Source organism: Camelina sativa, chromosome 8, assembly GCF_030686135.1.
Source record: "Camelina sativa cultivar CO46 ecotype springtype chromosome 8, ASM3068613v1".
NCBI lineage: Eukaryota > Viridiplantae > Streptophyta > Magnoliopsida > Brassicales > Brassicaceae > Camelina > Camelina sativa.
In genome coordinates this window covers 2,585,089-2,609,609 of record NC_141887.1, presented here as the reverse complement: position 1 = coordinate 2,609,609, position 24,521 = coordinate 2,585,089, and the positions used below count along the sequence as shown (strand labels likewise).

General features: G+C 36.4%; 3 protein-coding genes and 1 pseudogene across 4 annotated transcripts; 1 reads left to right on the top strand and 3 right to left on the bottom strand.

Annotated features, from left to right (window-relative positions):
* Positions 1–5,263: 5,263 nt before the first annotated feature.
* Positions 5,264–12,686, bottom strand: LOC104705809 (cystathionine gamma-synthase 1, chloroplastic-like). The gene is made up of 12 exons (XM_087463501.1): positions 12,233–12,686; positions 12,059–12,141; positions 11,877–11,950; positions 11,625–11,793; positions 11,463–11,522; positions 11,162–11,365; positions 11,050–11,071; positions 6,351–6,415; positions 6,127–6,234; positions 5,936–6,031; positions 5,714–5,832; positions 5,264–5,616 (listed from the first exon to the last, which is right to left on the bottom strand). Exons 1-12 carry the CDS (start codon positions 12,561–12,563, stop codon positions 5,601–5,603), a joined length of 1,347 nt encoding a protein of 448 aa, XP_087319627.1. The 5' UTR covers positions 12,564–12,686; the 3' UTR covers positions 5,264–5,600.
* A 470-nt stretch (positions 12,687–13,156) lies between these two features.
* Positions 13,157–14,554, bottom strand: LOC109125075 (uncharacterized). Its single transcript, XM_019228276.2, has 3 exons — positions 14,376–14,554; positions 14,199–14,264; positions 13,157–13,434 (listed from the first exon to the last, which is right to left on the bottom strand). Exons 1-3 carry the CDS (start codon positions 14,421–14,423, stop codon positions 13,384–13,386), a joined length of 165 nt encoding a protein of 54 aa, XP_019083821.1. The 5' UTR covers positions 14,424–14,554; the 3' UTR covers positions 13,157–13,383.
* A 2,274-nt stretch (positions 14,555–16,828) lies between these two features.
* LOC104709146 (transcription factor MYB16) lies at positions 16,829–18,633 on the bottom strand. The gene is made up of 4 exons (XM_087463122.1): positions 18,118–18,633; positions 17,904–18,033; positions 17,456–17,808; positions 16,829–17,380 (listed from the first exon to the last, which is right to left on the bottom strand). Exons 1-4 carry the CDS (start codon positions 18,248–18,250, stop codon positions 17,004–17,006), a joined length of 993 nt encoding a protein of 330 aa, XP_087319248.1. The 5' UTR covers positions 18,251–18,633; the 3' UTR covers positions 16,829–17,003.
* A 3,852-nt stretch (positions 18,634–22,485) lies between these two features.
* Positions 22,486–24,457, top strand: LOC104709145 (pentatricopeptide repeat-containing protein At5g15300 pseudogene; annotated as a pseudogene). Its single transcript, XR_015563307.1, has one exon. The product of XR_015563307.1 is annotated as a pentatricopeptide repeat-containing protein At5g15300 pseudogene (transcript).
* Positions 24,458–24,521: the final 64 nt, after the last annotated feature.

Genomic DNA, 24,521 nt, shown 5'->3' with positions numbered 1-24,521 from the left:
TCGATAAGATGATCGGTTGATTTACAAAGTCGTTATGATATATAGACTTATTTATTGTTGATAAATGCAATGGTTACTAGTTCCTCTTGTGAAACAGAATTGAGGTGTGTAAGCAATTTTATTATTAGTTACTAGAAAAATACCGCGCGCATTTACACGCAGATTTTATATTATATATTATATAATTAAAAACTAACATTCGAGACAAAAAAAATTCAGTTTACCTATCAAAATCCATTTTTATATTCGATAAAAGTTAAGGTACATCGTTCCAAGATATTACAAAACTGGACTTATGTTTTCTAGCATTCTTTGCTAGATTGTCTGCTATAGAGTTTACAGAACGTGGGATTTTTGAGAAAACTATGTGCTCATAAGTCTGGGCAATGTTCTTGATATCCTCAAGTAGGTTGCTAAAAGGGAGTATTGACCTTGTTGCCTTGGAATCCCATTTGATAACTGTAAAACCTTTCCGTACAGAATTTCAGCATCACCAGAGAACTTAACGCCGTTGTAGCCCAATCTCTTAACATGGAGAATCGCCAACTTTAGTGCTTCAGCTTCAACTTCAAGTGGTGTATTCATGGGGTTAATAGATGACGATCCTCTAAGGACAAACTGTGCATTCTTGTTATAAAGGATCCAACCAATACCGGCAAACACATTTGGAGAAATCCAAGACCCATCAACTAAACAATAATATTCTGTATGATGTTGAGTACCTGCATTTATGATCGATGGGTTTGATGAAGCTTGATGTGCTCGGTTCTTTGAGGGATGGGTGACAGTTAAGTTGTCTGCATTGAAGGTTAAGATATCCTTCCACCGCTAAAAATCCAAATAAGCCTTATTAATAGTATCTGGAATGGACCACCTCTTATTATTGAATAGCAAATCATTTCTCGCTTTCCAGATACACCAACCAATGAAAGGGAATAAGCTCACATCCTTTCGTTGGTTTTTAATCAGGCTTAACATCATATCAATATTTTGATCAACAGAATTAGAGAAAAGAAAAAGACCCGTAAGAGAGATTTTTGTTGCGAAGGTCCATATTTCTTGACTGATTCTGCACTGGAAGAGGAGATGGTTTATACTCTATGTATTATCTCCACATCGTTGGCAAGTATTATCTGCAAGCATTTTTCTCTTTTTCAAATTTTCTCCTATTGGTAAAGCATTATGAAGGCATCGCCACCAAAAATGCTTAAGTTTTTGAGAGATGTTTAGTTTCCAAACCTTTACAAATGGTGTAGCAAGAGAAACCCCATTGACAGTATTCGGTGTGGGAGAAGCATGATGTGAAAGTGTACGTTGACGATGGTATCCGGATTTGACAGAGTATACACCATCGTTGGTATGTGTCCAGATTAGCACATCATCAGCTCCTGTAATAGAAGGCCTAATGTTTTTTATAAGGGCAATATCTTCTGGATTAATAAATTGATGCAGAAGATTATCATTCCAGGTGCCTAGAGTTAACAAATCACTAACTGTCAATAGAGGGCGCGAGATACAACCTGGTCCTCTGGCTGGTCTTGGTGGATTCGTGGGCATCCAATGGTCATGCCAAACATTAATTCGTTGTCCACTACCCACTATATACTTTAGACCATGAGAAAGGAGCTTTGTACCTTGTAGAATACTCTTCCAAGCATAACTGGAATTTGTCTTTAAAGTTACTGTAAGAAGAGTTTGCTTCGGGAAGTAATTGGCTTTAAAAACTCTAGCCATAAGCGAAGATGGCTGCTGGAGGATCCGCCAACTTTGTTTAGCAAGGAGTGCAACGTTAAAAGCTTTTAAATCTCTTATAGCAAGTCCTCCTGCATTCTTTGGATCTGTGATTTTATCCCATTCAATCCAAGGGATTCTGCGCTTTTCTTTAGAATTTGACCACCAGAATTGTCTCATAGCAGTTGTAATCTGGTTGATAATCCTTGTTGGGAGAAGGAAACAAGACATACTATATGATGGGATTGCTTTAATCACTGATTGGATGAGTACTTCCTTACCTGCAGGTGAAAGAAGCTTAGTGTACCAGTTATCCATCTTTTGGTATATTCTTTGAGCCAAATATGAAAAAGCATTTGTTTTGTTCCTCCCAATAAATTCAGGCAATCCTATATATCTTCCAAAACCTTCTGTTTTGTAAATGCTTAAAATCTGACTTATTGTTTTCCGCGTTTGTACTTGAATACTTTTGCCAAAAGTAAGAGCAGATTTCTGAAAATTTACACTCTGACCTAACGCTTGCTCATATTGCTGCAAAATATTGAGAATAGTGTTGCACTCTTCTTCAGTGGCTTTGCAGAATATTAAAGAATCATCTGCAAAAAGTAAGTATGAGATTGCATGACCATTCCTACTTGCCTTAAAACCATGTAATTTCTTTAACCGGATATTCTCTTGGATTAAGGCAGATAGGGCCTCTGTACATAACAAATAAAGGTATGGTGAGATAGGATCTCCTTGTCGAATACCTCTCTGGGGTGTAATGTGACCGACTGGTTGACCGTTGATTAGCACATAATATGAGACAATGGTAATGCACTTCATGACCCAGTTACACCACTTAGTAGAGAAACCCATCTGCTTCATCACTGCCTCAATGAAAGACCATTTAACTTTATCAAAAGATGTACTAATATCCAACTTTGCAGCAATAAACGGTTGTGCTAATTTCTTAGTATGGAGAGAACGGATTAACTCATGTGCAATTAGAATGTTGTTTGTAATCATTCTCCCTGGAATAAACGCAGACTGGTTCGCTGAAATAATTTGATTCAACCAAGGTTTGAGTCTGGCTGTCATTACCTTAGATAAAATTTTGTAGGCAACATTGGCAAGACTAATTGGTCTATAATCGTTAGCTTCATTGGGTTGGCCTACTTTTGGAATCAAGCAAATATGTGTATGATTGATTTTTGGGTCGAGCTTGCACTCCTCAAAAAATGACTGAGCAAAATTATACACACCTTTTCGGATTGTAGACCAGTGATCGTGGAAAAAACCTGGGTTAAAACCATCAGGTCCAGGGGCTTGCCATGTGATGTACAGCCTGGTACAACTCTTCTTATGTAATAGGTTTCACTAAATCGTCATTCATTTCATTAGAGACCCTTGGTTTAATAAATTTCACCACATTTTCATGGATACCCTTATCTGTTGAATGAAAGAGAGTGTTGAAATAAGTGATTATAGCGCTATTGATACCTTCTTCTGAAGTCCACACTTTCCCATTAGCATCCATGATAGCATTGATTATGTTGTAGCTTCGCCGTTGCTTAGTTTTAGCATGGAAAAAACTGGTGTTTCGATCACCAGCTTGAAGCCATTGAACTCTGCTCTTTGTTCTCCAATATTCCTCTTCCATTTTGTATTCATGTAATAAAGCCGATTTCAAGGATCTTATTTGATAAAAATCAATAGGATTAGAGTTGTACTCTTTTTGGAGTTGAATCTTCAGCTCATGGATCTTCTTAGCTGAGTTATTGAGGTGTTGCGATTTCCATTTTGATAGACATGATCTACATCGTTAGAGCGCTTCATGGAATTGATCACCTGAGAGGTAATAACAGTCAGAATTCCAGTTTTTTAAAAGTTCCTCATGGACTTCTTTGTTGAAACGCCAACGATTACCATATCAGAACAGAGGATGACCTGTTTTCTTCCTTTCACCTGTATGAATCAGTAATGATCTGTGATCAGACCCTACCCAATCAAGTAACTGGACATAAGCTTGTGGGAACATTTCTTGCCATTCCGCAGATGCCATCGCTCTATCTATTCGTGACCAGATCGAATAAGAGTACCGATGTCCATACCAGGTGAATTTTCCTCCCATCACTTTTAAATCATGAAGACCAGATGTGCTTATCATTCTTCGGAAGTTCTTGAAAGAATTCTCTGATCACTGTGGTCCTCCTAACTTCTCTTCATTACCTGTTATATCGTTAAAATCTCCGAGAACCAAACGTGGTATGCTCCTGTACAGACATGTATCCGCCCTTAGACTAATTCTCTCCCACATATTATTACGATGTTTTAGGTCAGGGTCACCATATACATAGGTGAGACAAAAGGTTGGTGCTCCCAACTCCGATATATACATATCAGTATAATTTAGAGAAGGTGTATCAACAAACTGCACATTCACCTTCTCATTCCAAAAAATTGTCATACCTCCGCTAAGACCATCAGAAGATATGATATAGATGTTTGGAAAACTGAGATCTACACCTAACTTATTCATAAAGTTAAAGCCGTTTTTAGTTTCTATGAGGAACAAGATATCATGTTTAGAAAACTTCCTGATATCCTTCAAGTATGGAATTGTCAGAGAATTCCTCTTTAGCCCCTGACAATTCCAGTGCAGTATCCTCATTCTGGGAGAGGTATCCACCTTCTCGTGCTTGATGCTTATTATTAACCTTTAATTAAATTAAGCCAAAAACTCAGTAATACCTAACTTTTTGAGTACGATTCTGACATGTTTAATTAATTATATTAATTTTGTGGAAATCTTTGTATGGCCAACTATACAAAGTTTAGATTATTGCGTGTTTAAAATGTGTGTATTATATCAATTGTTAATGACTTGTAATGAAAATAAAATAAAAATAAAGATAGATATCTTATCATACAAAGTTTGATTTTTAAAATAAGTAACTTTCATTAACATGTCAATTTTATCCATTAGAGATTTTGCCATGTGTAAAACAAAACTTTGTTTTGACAATTTTAAAAAAGTAAAAAGATAATTATAACAAAATACTTATTTTAAACAAGTTTTTAAAAAAATAAAAGATAACTCTAATATGCATATAATCAACAAAAAAAAATTCTAATAAAAGAAAACAATTAAAAACCAAATTATTTTGTAAGTAACCAATTAAATGTATTTCCTATAAATTACATTAATTAAGTGCAATCATTTTTTTAAAATGATTAAATCTCACCAATTATTTTTTTTAAAACTCTTTTTATATTCCATTTAATTTAAGTTATATTGCTAGTGAAAAATCTAATGATTTCAACTTTAAAGTACAAGCTATATTGGAAATATCAAACTGTTAATTTATATAGAAAACCTCAAAATCCATTACGAACAAAAATAATTTCGAGATATTAATTAGGCCCATTATATATGCACATCATGATCAAATGATGCTCCCATACTAGTAACGGTTACTATTTTGTATCTATAGTAAACTAGCTCCTATATTATGGTTATAATGGTAGACCAAAATAAGAATTAACAATCTTATCGTAAAGGGTTTTTTTTTTTTTTTTTTTTTGTCAACCTTATCGTAAAGGGTTATCTAAGTAGTTTTTAATATTACATAAGATAACTAGAAGACCATTATTAATTATTTTAAATGTTGCCGACTTGCCTATACCAAAGGAACAACAGTTTCCTACTCAACTGAAATTGAAGAATGAAGAGAAAACGAGACAGATCGTTGACAAACGAGATGGTTTTGTGGAAGGCGACGTTTGTTCAGATGGTATGAAGAGCCTGAAGAAGGTCAGCCTTAAGGTCCTCGAATACCAAAACTAAAACGAACCAAGTTGTCTTTTATTCCATATTTGAGCCTCTCCTATTGTGTAAGATCCCTAAACGAAATCCCAAAACATTCGTGTGAATTCACACTTATAATCACAAAAAATTTAAAATAATGTGACCAATGTTTTAGATGGATATATATCATACCAGTAGGACATTATAGCGGGTTGATCCACGATGCTTTCACATCCACCAAAAGATGGTGCAATGTAAGGGATCTTCAGAGAATCAACAAACTTAATCGTAGTCTCGCGATCTCCATCGATCTAGTTGCAAATAAAAAGGTAAGAAAGGAAAAAAAAAAAATTGGAATTAACAATCAACTTACGTGGAACAAAGTTACATCAAAGGTGATTATAATTTTCTTACCTCAAAACTGACCACACCACCAAAACCGGTCATTTGTCGCTTCGCTATGTGATGCTCAGGATGACTAGGAAGTCCCGGATAGTAAACATGACTCACCTAACACGTTTATCTTGTTTAGACTCTCACATAACAAATGATAAATTATGCCTAATCGAAAAGAAATAGTGAATCTTGATGGAAAAACGTAATACCTTGGGATGTGTTTCTAAAATTTGTGCCATCCTCAAAGCCGTTAAATTTTGTTGTTTTACACGAAGATGTATTGTCTTCATGCCTCGGATGAGTAAATATGCCGCGTTCTTTTTTTCGCAAAGACCCCAATTAACTTAAAGGTTAGATACATGCTTGATGAAATGGAAAGCACATAAAAGAGAAAGAGAGAAGAAGAGATCAAGCATTTATTTCTCCTTTGTACCGGATTAAGTGTGCCTCTCAAAACATGATGCAAATTGCGAACCTCAGAAACCAATTCCATTGAACCTGTTGGAAGAAGTCAGCACTAGGAATGCGGAGCTGAAGAGGATGTGATCCAAGAACGAGTCTTTCTTATGGTTGTTTTAATTATTCAAATAACGACCTATTAATCCGGTCAAAAGTAGTTGCAGGAGAAGGTTGTTTCTCAGCAGTATTTTAGGAGCTTTCTGTTTCGTGTAAGGCTATATAAGCCAATGCTTTTCATTCAATAAGAGTACAAGTTTTCAGCATCTATTATTTTCGAGTCTTTGAGTTTACAAATTGGTATCAGAGCTCGTTAGATATTGAGAACTTGAGAGAGAAGCCGTAGCTTCAAAACACTAAGAAAGATGAGTGATGACAAGATGAAGTTACCACAATTCGACGGCCATTGGGACCATTGGAGTGAGGTGATGGAGAATTTCTTCAGGGCCAAAGGATTGTGGAGTTTGATCGAGATTGGTTATGAAGAACCTGCCCCCACGACGGTTCTCACTGAGGAGCAACGACAACAACGTGACGATGCCAAAACCAACGACCACAAACTGAAGCACTACCTTTATCAGTCCATTGATAGAGTCACGATGGAGCAAATCTTAGATCGGAAGACGTCTAAGATCATTTGGGAGTCCATGAAGAAGAAGTTCGGAGGGAACGAACGTGTGAAGAAGTCCTTGTTGCAGAAACTAAGAAGGGACTTTGAGCTGTTGGAAATGAAAGAAACGGAGATGGTGGAAGACTACTTTAAGAGAGTGCTAGCCATCACAAATCAAATGAGGAGTAACGGAGAGACAATGACGGACTCCAAGGTGGTCCAAAAGATCATGCGAACCCTCACCGAGAAATTCATGTACGTGGTGGTCTCGATTGAGGAATCCAAGGACATTGAGTTGCTCACTCTTGATGAACTACAGAGCTCATTGGATGTGCATGAACAGAAGTTCAAGAAACAGGACAAAGGAGATGATCAAGTCCTGAAAGTAACGTATGGGAGAGGAGCTGGGACCAGAGGAAGAGGTGCGTATGGCAGAAGCAGGGGACGTGGTCGTGGGCGTACGTTTCCAAACAAGAGCACAGTAGAGTGCTACAAATGCCATCGTCTTGGTCATTTTCAGAATGAGTGCCCAAAGTGGGAGGAGGAAGCCAACTACGCTGATGAAGAGGAAGAGATGCTGCTAATGGCGTATGAAGAAGAAGAAGAAGATGTCGAGACGAAAGTGGAGAAACTTATGATGATGTATGGAGGTGATGATGGTGAGAAAGAAAGCATGCGAAAGAAGGTTTGGTTTCTCGACTCAGGTTGCTCAAACCATATGAGTGGAGACAGAGAGCTGTTCTTAAAGATGAACACTGATTTCAAACACTCGGTTAAATTGGGAAATGATAAGAGATTGGACGTCGTAGGGAAAGGGAACATAAGGCTGGTCTTGAATGGTGCTGCGTACACTATCAGTGAGGTATACTACATCCCAGAACTCAAAAACAACCTACTGAGTCTTGGCCAGCTTCAGGAGAAGGATGTAACAATCATCATTCGTAAGGGAGCCTGCAAAATCTACCACGATGAGAGAGGGCTAATCGCTGAGAGCAAGATGAGCAGGAACAGGATGTTCATGCTATACGATCAATCTGGTGATGGAGTGAAACAACAGAGATGCCTTCAAACCGTGGCAGAGGAGGTACCAAAGTTATGGCACGAGAGATATGGGCATCTCAGCTACACGGGGATGAAGGCACTTCAGAGCAAGAAGATGGTGCATGGTCTTCCAAGTTTTGATGCGCAAAACTTCACCTGTTCTGATTGCTTGGTGGGGAAACAATCAAGAAACCCTATCTCTAAGACGAGCAAGTGGAGAGCAAAAGAGGTTCTGGAGCTCATACATTCAGACATCTGTGGTCCAATCAGTCCTACTACCACTAGTGGGAAGAGATATGTTCTGTGTTTCATTGATGATTTCAGCAGAAAGGCGTGGGCTTATCTCTTGAAAGAAAAATCCGAGGCGTTTGATTTCTTCAAGACGTTTAAGAGGAAGGTGGAGACAGAAACTGGCAAGAAAATCAAATGTCTCAGAACGGATCGAGGAGGCGAGTACACATCAATTGAATTCACAAATTTCTGCAAAGAAGAAGGGATTCGCAGACAATTAACCACAGCATACACACCACAACAAAACGGCGTTGCAGAGAGGAAGAATCGAACTGTGATGAACATGGTGAGATCAATGCTTTCAATGAGAAAGGTACCTAAGATGTTCTGGGCAGAAGCTGTGATCTGGACATTCTACATCTTAAACAGATGTCCAACTCACTCGGTAAAGGATGTGACACCACAAGAAGCTTGGAGTGGAATCAAACCAAACGTGGAGCACTTTAGAGTATGGGGGAGCATTGCTCATGTTCACGTTCCAGATAAGAAAAGAGGGAAGCTCGATGACAAGAGTATTGTTTGCGTGCTTCTTGGTTTCTCAGAAGAATCAAAAGGTTATCGTCTCTATGATCCTGAAACAAAGAAAATCATTGTAAGCAAGGATGTTGTGTTTGAAGAAACAGAAGTATGAAATTGGGAAAAAATTCAGGATCATCATGACGCTGATCTTACTTGGAATGATGATGAGCATATCTGGGAGGAAAGCGATGATGATGAGGGAGGAGAACACGCGACTGAGGAAGAGCAACCTACAGTAGTGGTCGAAGAAGCTCCAGTTTCGCAGCCTACAGTAGCCAGGGAGGGTCGTGTAATAAGGGCTCCTAGCTATCTGAATGACTACATCACCGGGAACGAGATTGATGATGATGAGGATGAAGTCAACATGGCGATAATAAACTCATCTGATCCTCTCACATTCGAAGAAGCTGAGAAGAGCCTTAAGTGGAGAGAAGCTATGGATGAGGAGATAAGATCGATAGAAAGAAACAAAACATGGGAGCTTTCGAATTTACCACAAGGAGCAAAGTGTATTGGCGTGAAGTGGATATACAAGACGAAGCTTAATGAGAATGGAGAAGTCAGCAAATATAAAGCTCGTTTGGTGGCCAAGGGGTATTCTCAGGAACAAGGGATCGACTACACTGAGGTATACGCTCCTGTGGCTCGAATGGATACAATCAGAACTATATTGTCTACGGCTGCAAGGAAAGGTTGGATCATTTATCAGTTAGATGTCAAGTCGGCGTTTCTCTATGGAATTCTTGAGGAGGATGTTTACATACAACAACCTAAGGGCTACGAGGTCAGTGGTGAAGAAGATAAAGTCTATAAGCTCCACAAGGCGTTGTATGGACTAAATCAGGCACCAAGAGCCTGGTTTAGTCGAATCGGAGACTACTTTGCCAAAGCCGGTTTCGTCAAGTCTCAGAATGAAGAAACTCTGTTCCTCAAAACAAATCAACATGGAAATTCACTGTACGTGAGTATCTATGTAGATGATCTAATTTACACTGGAGATGACATTTCAATGATGGAGGAATTCAAGGAATCAATGGAGGAGGAATTCGACATGACAGATCTTGGGAAGATGCGATACTTTCTGGGGATAGAGGTACTGCAAACACCACACGGGATACATATCTCACAAGGAAAGTATGTTCTTGAGGTGCTGAGACGTTTTGATATGGAAAGATGCAACTCAGTAAGCAGCCCAATGGTACCCGGGAGCAAGCTGGATATAGATGAAGGAGGAGAAAGAGTGGATGAGACATTCTATAAACAGATTATAGGAAGTCTCATGTACATCACTACCACCAGACCAGACCTGCAATTCTCTGTAAGTCTCCTAAGCTGGTATATGTCTAAACCTACAATGCTGCATTTACAAGCTGCTAAGAGAGTTTTGAGGTATTTGAGAGGAACGGTGGACTTTGGGATTTGGTATAAGAGAGGAGGAATCGGAGAGGTGTCAGTGTATACTGATAGTGATTTTGCCGGAGATATTGATAGCAGGAAAAGCACTTCGGGTTATGTGTTCATCATGGATGGAGGAGCTGTGGCTTGGTTATCTAAGAAGCAGCCAATAGTCACTCTCTCAACCACGGAAGCAGAATATGTGGCTGCATCTATCTGTGCATGTCAAGCTGTCTGGTTTAGGAGAATATTGGAAGAGTTGAGTTACGATGTCGAAGGAAGCACAGTGATTCAATGTGACAACACGTCAACGATCAAATTGTCTAAGAATCCTGTTTTTCATGGAAGATGCAAACATATTGGAGTTCGTTTTCATTTCCTTCGTGATCTCGTAAATGAAGGAGTCATAAGTTTAGAACATTGTGAGTCAAGCAAACAAGTTGCTGACATCTTCACGAAGCCATTGAAGCGTGAAACATTTGAAGAAATGAGAAGTAAACTTGGAGTTTGTTCAATGGCTGATAAGCTCAAATTTGTGGACCAAGTTTGAGCTTAGGGAGGGTTTGTTGGAAGAAGTCAGCACTAGGAATGCGGAGCTGAAGAGGATGTGATCCAAGAACGAGTCTTTCTTATGGTTGTTTTAATTATTCAAATAAAGACCTATTAATCCGGTCAAAAGTAGTTGCAGGAGAAGGTTGTTTCTCTGCAGTATTTTAGGAGCTTTCTGTTTCGTGTAAGGCTATATAAGCCAATGCTTTTCATTCAATAAGAGTACAAGTTTTCAGCATCTATTATTTTCGAGTCTTTGAGTTTACAGAACCACTAACGCATCCACCAAGAACCTTTAGCACGGAAAACACATTGTTATTCTTCTTCTCTAATCACTGAGGCCCTGATGTTTTTACAGTTGAGTAGATATATAGTTGACTCACATCGTTGTGGCCTCCAATGTATTTTGTAGCAGAGTGCACAACAAGATCAGCACCAAGAGCAAGTGGTTTCTGATTCAAAGGTGTTGCAAAGGTGCCGTCTATACAAACAAGAGTTCCTCTTTTGTGACAAATTTTTGAAACTAACTCAATGTCCACACATCGAAGAAACGGGTTTGTTGGAGACTCGGTAAAGAACAGAGAAACCTGCAGATGACTCCAATTCATTTTTTACATATATCCCCAATCCAAATTCAATAGTAAAAAAAAAAAAGAATGTTAAGAGAGAACTAATATAATTAACCTCATGCTTATTCACCGCATCTTCAAGCCCCGGGGTATCAGCAGGATCAATTACAATCACCTAGAGACGTATACAAAAGGCTAATCAATACATCACACACAACATTATCCAAGATTGGAAGGAATTAAAAAAAAAAGGGATTGGGTTATAGAGGTTTTGTACAGTGATTCCCAACTTGGGAAGAAAAGTCTCCATGAAAATCTTTGTCTTCCGGTAACAATCTGTACTAGTCACAATATGCCCATTTGGAGGAACTAATGCAAAAAGCATAACCGTAGTTGCACACATCCCAGAAGCCATAACCAAGGTTGATTCAGCTCCCTCAAGTGCACTGCTCAATACACACCAAAATTACCTAAGCATATATAGGAAACATGAACATTCATAAAGACAGTTAATCAAGAAAGCACCTACCTTATCTTCTTCTCAAGTATCATTGTCGTTGGATTCCCATAACGACCATACTCATGACGAACAACTCGTTTCTCCTAGAGACAGAGAGAGACACACACAAAACTTAAGCTTAAATTATTGAATTTATTATACAATCAAATTAGCAACAGAGATCTTTTTGTTGAATTAATTTAAACCGTAACCTTGAAGTCAAGAACATCAGCAGTTTTCTTGACAATAGGGGTCGTGATCGCATCCGTCACTATACCACGACCTAATCTTTCACCTGATCATCGCAAAATCATAAACCATCAACAAATCACATTGCCTCAAGTTACTATAATTATATAACTGAAAATATAAATCTATATATATACCAGCATGAATAGTTAAGCTCCCATCTGATTTCAAGAAGGAGAGTTTCAAATCCTCCTCCAATTCTACTATCTCTTTAACCTCTTCATCCACCAAAACCTCCTCATTGAGGGAGGATGCCGCAGGGGCAGAGGCCAAACCAGAGCCAGGATTGTTGGACCACCTAGCCGCGAAGATCTGAGCCACACCAATGTCGCTGCAGTTTCGACGACGAGCCTTAATGCTCAGTTGACAAGACGGAAACCTCAAATTGATCGGTGAATTTCCGGTGAAAGACGAAGGTTGAAGAGCAGATGATCGTATTCGTAGGTTAACGGAACAATGGAACGCCATATACAATAGTCTCTGAGAGTCTGATCCCAGGTTACTCTGCTTGGTCGTTTGGAGAAGAAAGTTGTGGCGGGTTTGGTTTTTTAAACACTATAATCCACTTTGTGGTATTTGGTCGGAGAAATAGACATAATTTTATACTACTATACTATTATTAATGGGATTTAAAGGTTTTTGTAGCAATCATTCACCATTTAATAATCGCCATGGTTTATACGTATATTCCTACTTTTAATCCATTTAAAATACTTGTTTTTTGGTTGTCTTTTACAAATTATCCACTACACATCTTCTTTAATTGCTTTTGTTTCCCTTTTCTGGTTCTTTCTTTTGAAAAAAAAAAATCAATCTACTTGCTTACACCAACATAGAAAGAAACTACTACAGTGGGATCAAGTCCTCACTGGACTGGACTGAGTTTGTCAAGTTTAACCGGGGAACCCATTCCCATCCTTTTACAAATTGACTGACGAAAAAACGATCAATAATCAAATGGTTGCACAAAGCCACATACACTTCAGCGGATTTGAGTAATAATGATATGACACACTTGCACAACCAAGTATATAACGCACAACTGGGACACTTGAGAGAGGTGAGGTGAATGTGAGTGGTGTTATTGGATGACAACAAAAAATATGACTCGGGTTTTAAGCCAAAGGTTAATTTTGGCTCCAAAAAAGGTCTTAAAACCATGTACGATGCTTTCCAAACACATTTGTTCCTTCTTATGTTAAAAGATGAATCATGAAAAGAAGAAAAACTAACCGGGGAGACATCACCCCCAGCTTTTGGTATCTTATTGAAAACGGAGAAGAATCGATTAATGATGAGCAGTGGTGGCTTCAACCTTCTTCTGTGACATCGATTTGATCTGCAGGTGAAAAGCAATTTGTTAGGTACTTTTTTACTTTAGCATATATGCTACGATTCAACAACATTTTAGGCATAGTGAGATCAACATTTTAACACATTTACGGTTTCTTCCAAAGAGAGAACTAGTACAAGGCATGAAAACCAGAATGAGCAAACAACAAGATTCAACAAGTAAACCTTTTTTTACAGCGACATAACGAATGAGCCAGATAATTTGCTCAAGGCATCACATTACTGGCTCGGTGACTCAAAAGATCTTCTTAACAGACAGAGACTCACAAATCACAACAACTCTAGTAACTTGAGAAAAGAAACATCCAGAGAAATACACCGCAAATCTGTAACTTCTAGAAGTAGCATTCGATTATCTAAAAGAGAATATAAGGCCAGAGAGGTTTTAAAAATAAGGACACTCAGTGGACTAGCTGAAAACAAAACTAACAAAGGAGCAGAGCAGCATTTCTGCAATTCACAACTATAACGAAAGAGATGATGGAAACACAATAAAGTATCAGAGCCAACAAACAAAACTTTGCTCACTCGCTGGAGTTATGTGTAGCCACCAAACTCGAAATACCAAGTCTACCAAATTCAAATGTCCCAATCAACAGATGATGAACAAAAAGAATCAGAATTCAGAATCAATCATAACCTTTTCGAGATCAAACTAGAGACACAGTATTGCGCAGATTCACAGCAGTTAAAAGAGCAATCTAATCAGAAATAGATGACACAACAAAAGTGATAGATAGAAAATTTCACCTTCAAGACCTTGAGCTTCATGTTCCCATAGACGAGACCCAAACCAAAAGCCGAAGCACGAGCCACCTGATCGATCAAAGCGAAAAAAAAAAAAAAAACTCGTTGAATCACACAAACTCGGAAAAAAAAACGAATCGGAGCTACAGATCGAGAATTGGATGGGGAGAGATAATTCACCAGAGCAAGGGAGCTGGTGCCGGAGTAGAGTCCTGGAGGTAGCGTCATTGTCAAAATCACTGTTGGAATCGTCGTCTTCAGAGGAAGAAAACCCTAAAAATCTCAAATCAAATCGAAGCTTCCGAAATCTCAAAATCGCGATTCGTGTGATGGTGCGTGCAAGTCTTCGCTCCTTTTTGTATTTTTTTTTCCTTTTTACCTTATTATTGGGCTTTAAATGGGCCTAAACTAAGACCTCTTGTAAATAAATGATTACCTTTTTAGTTTTAGCCTAATCCCTTAGAAACTCAAAAAATCCAAATTTATTTTTATACAAAATCTTTTTTTTTTAATATATTTTTGGGGCAATATAATTTTCTCAATGACAATAGAATGATTAATATCTTGTTTCTGAAACTTTGGGATATATGTTGGGTCCACACTTGCATGGGGTCATATCCAAATAAATAGTATCCTATTATCACTACGATTCATATTTATTATATTTTCAATTATCCTCTATATATTAAAAGAGAAGCATTCTTCAAAAAAAGCTGATGTGTCGTCGCCAAAGAGTTTTGTGCACAATTTATTATTTGCCCTTAATATTCTATAATATTACATAAAACTGTCATTGCTATTCAATTTATTTATATATACCATATTTTGTTCCTATAAATTCTAAAATTAGTAAATATTATTCAAATATTAATAAATATTATCTCATGTTTTCGAAATTATTTTCAAAATCTATGTATTATAGTATAATAAAAAATTATAACAGGAGATGTAAAAAATATTTATTTAAATAATATTTTCAAAAATATAAATAATATTATTTCTTATTGTTTAAAATTTTATGACCAAAAAAAATTGAAATTAATTTTGAATCATAGATATTAGAAAATATTTAAAAAACAATTTGGCGGCATCTTAAATTTATTTTAAACTATAAAATATTTCAACTTATGCAAATCCTAATTTTCAGTTTTCCATATAGAAAATTTCTGATATATAAAACTAATGTATATTAAAGATTCCTTAATTTCAAAATTAACATATTAAAAAATATAAAATCTGATATATATTTTAATATTATTTCTTAAATATTTCGAAGGACGGGTTTTTATAGATAAAAAAATAGTATACCCCTTATGGAGTATGGCTACCGAGACGGGTTTGACCCGCTTAAGAATTTAGGTCATTCGTTTCGAGAAATTTTAATATTTTTGATGGTTTTTATCCGTTTCATAATTTACAAGTTTTATACAATTCTGATTAATCACTAATTCAGTAAACGTTAGATTCGGGTATGTTGTTTTGTAAATCTTAATTTTACGCTGAAACCTTTATTATTTCAAAAATCACAAACTGAATGAAACCAAACTAATATAAGTTTGAACTGTAAATGATTTAACAAATAATTATATCTATAAATGTAACTCTATGTGTACATAATATATTACAAACCTTATAGTAAACATAGTTTTTGAAATAAATCAGGCACGTACGTGCGGGTCTGTACCTAGTGATTTATTAAGTTTGGTCTTTTTTTTTTTCTTGGATTTTAGTATTATTTTGACATTTAATTGGAATAATAAAAAAATCGAATTCGAGACCCCCAAACATAAGGCAGAAAAGGACATGAAACAACCAACATTTATTTTTTTTTATCTTATTGTAATCGACATGTCAGCTTGTTGTTTTTTATCACAGCCACATTTATCATTATGTAACTCAAAAATCAGTGTTAAAAAAGAAAAGAAATATATTAATGCAACTATCAATCTTTCATTTTTTTAGCGTCGTCAAATGGCCGCAATGTTGTAGTTTTAACACTAATTAACACTGGTAGAACCGTAGAAGTGTTAAAGTGATCATAAAACTATACGTGTTCGATCTGTCGGTCGATGTAGTAATCGTGTTCGTCAAATCAACGAATATGTTGAATCGTAGCGAACTTTAAAGAAGCGGTCACGCAAGAACAAGCAAAAGATATGTGATCTTCAAGTGCTCGATCGAAGATCAATGCAATTTTTACCGAAACCAATTCATGGCGTCATGGCTAGAGACGTCCGTGAAATAATGTGATCAAGTACATATTAGTCATTGTGCTACGGTAATATATATATATATATATATATATATCAAATCTACAAAGAACAGAGAAATACACTTTGGATGATCTGGAAATAGAATATAGCTGAGACTGAACAAGTTTTGTTGGTTACTGTTATGTATCATTATTCATTAAGCACAAAAACCTAAAATCAAATACATTGAGAACATATTATTTTGCATGGAACAATTTTAATGCAATACATTCTAAAATTAAAGTCACAAAGCTAGACTACGTCAACTCTATGCCTAAGATCTAGAAACTCATATAGTACTGATTTTAGTTCCAAACCTAACAAACATTAGTTTTTAGTTTCATGTTGGTCATTTTTTTTTTAAATTGTTCTATGTCGTCCTTTCTTGGAAAATTCATCTAAATAGCATAATATAAAACAGTAATTAAAGAAGAAGAAAAAGAAAGCTAAAACTAGATTAGTCTAAAATTTGTCTAATCAGAGTTTAAGCACAAAAAACTATAAACTAAAAAGAATCAAAAACATTCCCAACAATAATATCTCGAACCCTTTTGATTCAGAACATGGGTGGTGAATCGGACGGTGAAGGATCAACAAAGTTAAAAATGCTGTCCAAATAGTTCTTGCTGTCCTCGTAGTAGTTGCAGTCACCACCACTACTCTCGCCGGCCGTCTCGTTTTTCTCGCCGGAGAAACTCCTGTCCATTGAGTTTCCGCCGAGCAAAAGACCCGTGAACCCTTCGTCGATACCTTCCCTCATCTGCGTAGTTTCGAACTCGTGAATCGTTGAACTGATCCAATCGTTGTTTTCAGGTTCTTTCATCAGACTCAGACCACCCGTGGATGATCCGACAAACTCTATCTTCGTCGGGTTTGGTTCCTTCATCTCAGAGAATGACACGGTAGATGTCGGAGACTCAAGCTGTTGTTGTTCTGCATTGTCTTACAGAAAAATCAAACAAAGTTCAAGTTTGAAGAGATTTAGTGTGTGTTTTATTTTGGTTTTACCTTCGTTTGTTTTTGTTGTCCAATTGGTTAACAGTGACTTGTGAGTGAATCCATGATGATGGTGATGATGATGAGATGATGCTTTGGTTTGGTAATGTTGTAAATGAAGAAGCTTTGATTCTCTAGCTAGCCTTGCTTCAGCTTCAAGCCTTGCACTTTCCCATTGAGCCGTGTGGCTAAGTATTGCTGCGTTCTTGGATAGACCAAGAGAAGATAAAGGAGTCTCGTTTTTGGGTTTATGGGTCACTGGATCAATCCCCATTTTAACTAACCGTTTCTTCAAATGAGTGTTCCAATAGTTCTTGATCTCGTTGTCTGTTCTCTTTGGCAGATGAGTAGCAATCGCAGACCATCTATATATACAAAAGGGATCAGAATTCAGAAAGAAGCAAAACATTTCTAAAAAAAAGATTCGAGATCAGATTGTTTTGTTATTGCAAGACCAAACCTGTTTCCTAACAGAGCATGGAGTTGGACAATGGTTTGTTCTTCTTGCAAGTTGAATTTGCCTCTTTTGATGTCAGGTCTTAGGTAGTTAGTCCATCTCAGTCTGCAACTTTTTCCACATCGATGGAGACCTGAGAATAAGAAGGGAGGAAGACAGATGAGAAAGTTTTGAATCTGTTGAAAAGATCATATAAGAGAGGGTTCATTGATTGTACCAGCTTTCTCAGGCAATGAACGCCAGCTTCCATGACCATGTTCTTCAATATAAGCCAACAGTTTCTGATCCTCTTCTGGAGTCCAAGGTCCTTTCTTCAAACCCAATTTGTCACAACACGGTGATCTACCCATTTTTCCAAAAAAAACAAAAGTACTCTAATCTTGTAACAGATCAAGAAAGAAGAATAAGAAGGTAGTAAGCTGTGTCTGTCTCATAACATCACATAATCATCACCATGAGAGAGCACAAAGGATTGCTCTTTTTGGCTAGAGTTGTGGAAACGTTACAAGTGAAGCATATCTCAGTGATGAAGGTTGATATATAGAGGAGAGATAGAAAGACACACACAACAAATGAATCCCTTGCCTTACCAAAAAAACAAAACAAATGAATCCCTTTTTTCCCGGCTCTTTCACATGGATGAGCATTTATTAACAAATGGGGTCTAGAGAAGTTATTACCTTTGTGGCTCAAAGACCTGGAACAAGTCCCCCACCCCCTTTCTAAATAACTCACAGAGAGAGATAAAAGCGGTGATCTTTTATTATTACATGCCACTGTGACTTTTACATATCACAAGATAAAATCGGTTATTTCTTGTGCTAGAAGTAAATTCAGGTCAGTATCTATGCTCATAGGCTACTAGCAAGTTACAATAAGATCAAAACTCAATAATTCTCTCATTTTTTACTGTTTGTACTAGTGTTCATGAGCTTCTAGCTAGCACTTTAATCTCACATCAAACTTGCCTAAAAAGGTTATAAGAAACAAAATATACACTAAAATTTTCAACAATCTATTTTTACACTAGTTCAAAAAAGCTAAAAGATGCCTTCGGTTTGTTAGCCTCAGATTACTATTATGGGTAGTCTAAGGCTTTAAACGTCCGCATTGTTTTCCACTCTATAAGTAGTCATCATTCAGTAACACTACATCATTAAAGTCGTATGAATATTGAATTTTTTTCTTTCTTATCATCTCTCTTCTTTAACCTCTACTAAAAAGAGTAGATAGTAAATGCTGTGAAATGGCGGTGACTAAGAGGAAACTGACACTAAATCAATGAGACAGAGAGCATAGAGGAGGAGAAAAATTAGTGGATGCAAGTAAATTAATTATATCATGCATAGACTTTCTTCTTTTCTTCACTTTGTTCATTTCTCTGAAAAAGGTAAATTTCAAACTTGTGTAAGCAAACGATTAGAGTTCAGAAACATTATGACTACAACAAAATCCACACGCAATTCTATATTAGGTATGCACTAGGCACTAGCTAGATAAATCCTTTAGCATATACAATAATAGTCTTGCAAGAAAATGAGGGTTCTAAGTTTGAATATAGTTGCGTGTATACACATATCTCATGCGGCACATGGAACTATACTTAAGTAAAAAAGTTAATTAGAAAAACTCTCTTAACCTTAAAATTTGTTTAGGAAGCACTTTTTAGTTGTAGATAAGTCCACTGGTTGCTACATTGTTCTTGATGTCAAGTCAAATGAGTCTAATAGTATCTCTACATCTTCAGACTGATTTTAAAAAGTAGTATATTCAGAATCTTTTGGACATCCTCTGAGAACTCAGTCTAGCATATCAGAACTTTCATCACTTCGGTTTAAAAATCTAGACATCCTCTGAGAGCAATGAACTTGTACTCAAGTCACCAGAACCCAAATCTGATTGGATTGATGTTTAAATCACTGGTACGGAATCTCATCTTATGGTCTAAACGTCCAATATATACCATGAATTGATCTTATATGGATGTGGTACCGTGCAGGTGTACAAATGTTGTAATCAAGGTGAATTACACTGCCAAGAAAGATAGATGATTTATGAAGGCAAACGGTGACATTAAAGAGATTTTACAAGACTAAACAAGGGAGAGTAGTAGCTAAATGTGTTCCATGAAGGCAGAAGACGGATTTATTGAGGTGGGCTCCAAGCTTGTGGGGGTAGTAAGAAGTATCTTCATCGAATCATAGAACGATAAGACAAAATCATAAAGAATTGTACAAATAAACACAAAAAGAAATCAGTTTTATAATTTTTTTTTTTTTTAAAAGGAAGAAGAGGAAAATGAATAAATGTGAATATGAAAGTTGAAGAAGAGAGAGAGATAAGAAGAGCTCATGGATCAAAAGAAAATCATATTGGCTGCAAATGATGTAAAGGACAATGGGGACAAAACTCTATAAATGTCTTGCTGATACCATATTGCCAGCTCCTACACTCTCTGTATGGTCCTTACATACTTCAATATAGCCTTCATAAATGGTGCCACTTGTCAAGATTCTATCGATCCACGAATTCCCACATTTGATGCTACAAATCTCCTGCATAAGTGTACTTGATCAGACATTGCAAAAAGCAAGAAGTCACACACATATGAAATCAAAAACCGAGCCATGTGAGAAGAAGAGACTACGTACTTAGCATGCTCAATCTGTAACATTCAGACTGGAAACTATTTAACACTCCTAGTTTGGTTTGGTAGTCACAGAAACTGTTTCAACTGGTACATAAGTCGCAACAGTTCTATATTATAAAAACTGTAAACTACTAAATTATAATCGAATACAAAACTCAATGGTTCACTTCAGACTTAATTGTAGACAAAATACCTAAGATTAGCCAAGTCTCTATTAGCTATACCTTTTCAAAGCTTATGCATCAACCTGACAAATAATAGCAATTAAGGCGTGAAAAACAAGTCTTCAATCCATCAGTGGAAAAAAGAATTTGATAACAAATTTGCATCCTTTAAATCTGAAAGCAAGGATAGCTATATCCATAACACCAACATATTACAAAATCTGGTTTCCATCAAAAAAAAAAAAAAAAAAAAAACAGGTTTCTTCAATCATACCCAATCCAATAACTACAATCCAAAAGATATGATCAATCAATCATACAACCATACGAGTCAACAAAAAAAAAAGGCCAAACAACATTAAAAAAAACGTGTTAATTAACCACAAAAGGCAAAACAGAAGGCATTTACTAGTGAGTTAATTCATATATAATTGGAAGGCAACACACAACCAACAAAGAAAAAATCTTAATTAAGCAAAGAAGAAGAGAAGTAATAGTAAACTTAGTACAACAGAGACAATTGTCAAAGGACCCGGCTAACTTAAATTAAAAGCTGACTAGTGACGGATCAATTTTTTTCCTTGCAAAGTCACCTTCAAAACAGTACATAAATTATTGAGACATCTCGGACGGACAACCAAAGAAAAACAAGTAACATATTAGTACTGTTCCACCACCAAACAAGAGCAGCAACAGCTACTGTACGAGAGAGTTTTACAACGTCTGATCCGGTCAACCCGAATAAAATCACCTTAACTGATATTTTGGAACCGGTTTGGTTTTACTAAACCGGAAATCACTTAAAAATAAGAGATATTTGGCAAAATAATACATTTTTCAAACATAATTAGTAAACACATATATTCACTATTTACAATTGGGAAAAAACACATTCACCACTGTTTAGCTATTTCCACATCCATTTTTGCCATTAAGGATTCTACTTAATTACACTATATGCCATTGTTTCCTATTTTCTTCTTTTTTCTTGATTTTTCAAATAATTGTTAATATAATTTTTTTTTTAGAAAACTTTTTAAATACAAAAAATCTATGTTTTTCTTACAATTTGTTATGAATTTTAATTAATAATTTTTAAATAAATTATATAAATATTTTGTATCCGTACACATTTTTAAGTGTACAGATGTCTGTACCCATTTTTAAGTGTACAGATGTCTATACACCTTATTAAGTGTACAGATGTCTGTACAGAGTAATTATGTGTACAGATGTAATTTTTACAAAACCATTGGGGTACAGATATCTGAAAACCTAAAAATTAAACAAATTACAAATTTTAGATCCGTACACCTAATTATGTATACAAATGTATTGTGTGTACAGAATAGTGTGTACAGATGAAATTTATTTAATTCTTAAAGTTTCAAATGTCTGTACATATGCTTGTACTGCAATGTTTGTATATAAATTACATCTGTAAAGTTAATAATATGTACAGACATCTGTACACATAATAATGTGTATAGACATTTGTACACATACTAAAGTGTACGGATACAAAAGATTTATATAATATATTTAAAAATTATTAAATAAAATTTATATCATAATGTAAAGAAAGAAAATGTATTTTTTTGCATCTAAAAAGTTTTCTAAAAATAGATTATATTAACAATTATGATTAGAGGAAAAAAAAAAGTTTTATTTCTTACTCACATACATACCTATTTTTATAATTTTCTCACCAAAACTATATCTCACTACTTTTCTCTATCTTACAAATTCTCTATTACACAATATCCTATTTTTTTAATTTTAAATAGTGAATGTATTAGTTTCCCACCAATTAAGTTTCCAAAATGTATTAATTTGCTAACAAACCCTCCAAATAATCGAAAGCAGCGCATAATTAACCAAAAGGGAGATGATCAGGAAGCAAACGAACGACCGAATCACCAATCGCCGCCGTCCAAAACTATGGCAGAACTGCAAAAATTTCCCAACTTTGAAGCAAATCCACGCTTCTATAGTTGTGAATGGTCTCATGTCGAATCTTTCCGTTGTTGGGGAGCTAATTTACTCGGCTTCTTTGTCGGTTCCTGGTGCGCTTAAGTACGCCCACAAGTTGTTCGACGGAATTCCTGAACCAGACGTATCTATCTTTAACCATGTGTTGCGCGGCTCTGCCCAGAGTTTGAGACCTGAAAATACGGTTGCTTTGTATACTGAGATGGAGAGACGAGGTGTGTCCCCTGATAGGTATACGTTTACGTTCCTTCTCAAGGCGTGTTCGAAGCTCGAGTGGAGAAGTAATGGTTTTGCGGTTCATGGGAAAGTGTTGAGGCATGGGTTTGTGTCTAATGAGTATGTTAAGAACGCTTTGATCCTTTTTCATGCTAATTGTGGAGATTTGGGGATTGCAAGTGAGCTTTTTGATGATTCTGCTAAAGCTCATAAGGTTGCTTGGTCTTCTATGACTTCTGGGTATGCTAAGAGAGGAAAGATAGATGAAGCTATGAGGCTTTTTGATGAAATGCCTGAAAAAGATCAGGTTGCTTGGAATGTGATGATCACTGGTTGTTTGAAATGTAAGGAGATTTATAGAGCAAGAGAACTCTTTGATAGATTTACAGAGAAAGATGTTGTGACTTGGAATGCAATGATCTCTGGATATGTAAACTGTGGGCACCCGAAGGAGGCATTAAGTATATTCAAGGAGATGAGGGATGCTGGTGAACACCCAGATGTTGTGACAATACTGAGTTTGTTATCTGCTTGTGGTGACTTAGGAGACTTGGAAACTGGGAAGAGCCTTCATCACTACATCTTGGAAACGGCTTCCTTTTCGAGGAGCTCCATATATGTTGGCACTCCTATTTGGAATGCTTTAATTGACATGTATGCAAAGTGCGGAAGCATTGATAGAGCAACCGAAGTGTTCAGAGGAATGAAAGATCGGGACTTGTCAACGTGGAATACTTTGATTGTTGGTTTGGCTTTGCATCATGCGGAAGGATCAATTGAAATATTTGAAGAAATGCAGAGGTTGAAAGTATGGCCAAATGAGGTGACGTTCATTGGAGTTATATTAGCTTGCAGCCATTCAGGAAGAGTTGATGAAGGGAGTCAGTATTTTAGCCTTATGAAGGATATGTATAATATCGAACCAAACTTAAAGCATTATGGTTGTATGGTAGACATGTTGGGGCGAGCAGGGCTATTGGAGGAAGCATTCATGTTTGTGGAGTCGATGAAGATTGAGCCTAACGCCATTGTATGGCGAACACTTTTAGGTGCTTGTAAGATTTATGGGAATGTTGAATTAGGAAAGTATGCAAATGAGAAGCTGCTCAGTATGAGAAAGGACGAGAGTGGCGATTATATGTTGCTCTCCAATATATACGCTTCCACAGGTCAGTGGGACGCAGTGCAGAATGTAAGGAAGATGTTTGATGATACAAGAGTGAAAAAACCTACTGGAATTAGCTTGATCGAGGAAGACAATGATAAATTGATGATGAGATATTTACTCTCGTCAGAACCTGAGTCAAAATCAAGAGGTCGGACTAGTTAAGGTAGAAAACTAACACTTCATTGGCTCACTATGGGCAGTAAGATAGATCATATCCTAATTTGTTTTCTGAGTTTTCGGGTTCTTAACTTTGAACTCTGAACGGGTAAAGCCAATATTATATCCTTTCTGTTCTAGGAAGTTTCGATGTTGATGTATACACGCTAACTTCAAGATGATCTTTCAATGAATTTTTGTGCAACATAAAGTTAACGTTATAAACTTAGCTTATGTCTTGTCATCTATAATGGTTTGATTTTAGGAATCTGGAT

Coding starts and splice junctions, on each gene's coding strand:
- LOC104709146 (XM_087463122.1), bottom strand. CDS start 18,250: ATGGGTAGATCACCGTGTTGTGACAAATTGGGTTTGAAGAAAGGACCT. Junction 18,034..18,117: donor TTCATTGCCTGAGAAAGCTG/GTACAATCAATG, acceptor TCTTATTCTCAG/GTCTCCATCGATGTGGAAAA. Junction 17,809..17,903: donor CATGCTCTGTTAGGAAACAG/GTTTGGTCTTGC, acceptor TTGTATATATAG/ATGGTCTGCGATTGCTACTC.
- LOC104705809 (XM_087463501.1), bottom strand. CDS start 12,563: ATGGCGTTCCATTGTTCCGTTAACCTACGAATACGATCATCTGCTCTT. Junction 11,523..11,624: donor TTCCCAAGTTGGGAATCACT/GTACAAAACCTC, acceptor ATACGTCTCTAG/GTGATTGTAATTGATCCTGC. Junction 6,032..6,126: donor TTTTAGAAACACATCCCAAG/GTATTACGTTTT, acceptor TAAACGTGTTAG/GTGAGTCATGTTTACTATCC.
- LOC109125075 (XM_019228276.2), bottom strand. CDS start 14,423: ATGACGCTACCTCCAGGACTCTACTCCGGCACCAGCTCCCTTGCTCTG. Junction 14,265..14,375: donor GCACCAGCTCCCTTGCTCTG/GTGAATTATCTC, acceptor TTGATCGATCAG/GTGGCTCGTGCTTCGGCTTT. Junction 13,435..14,198: donor TGAAGCTCAAGGTCTTGAAG/GTGAAATTTTCT, acceptor TTTCACCTGCAG/ATCAAATCGATGTCACAGAA.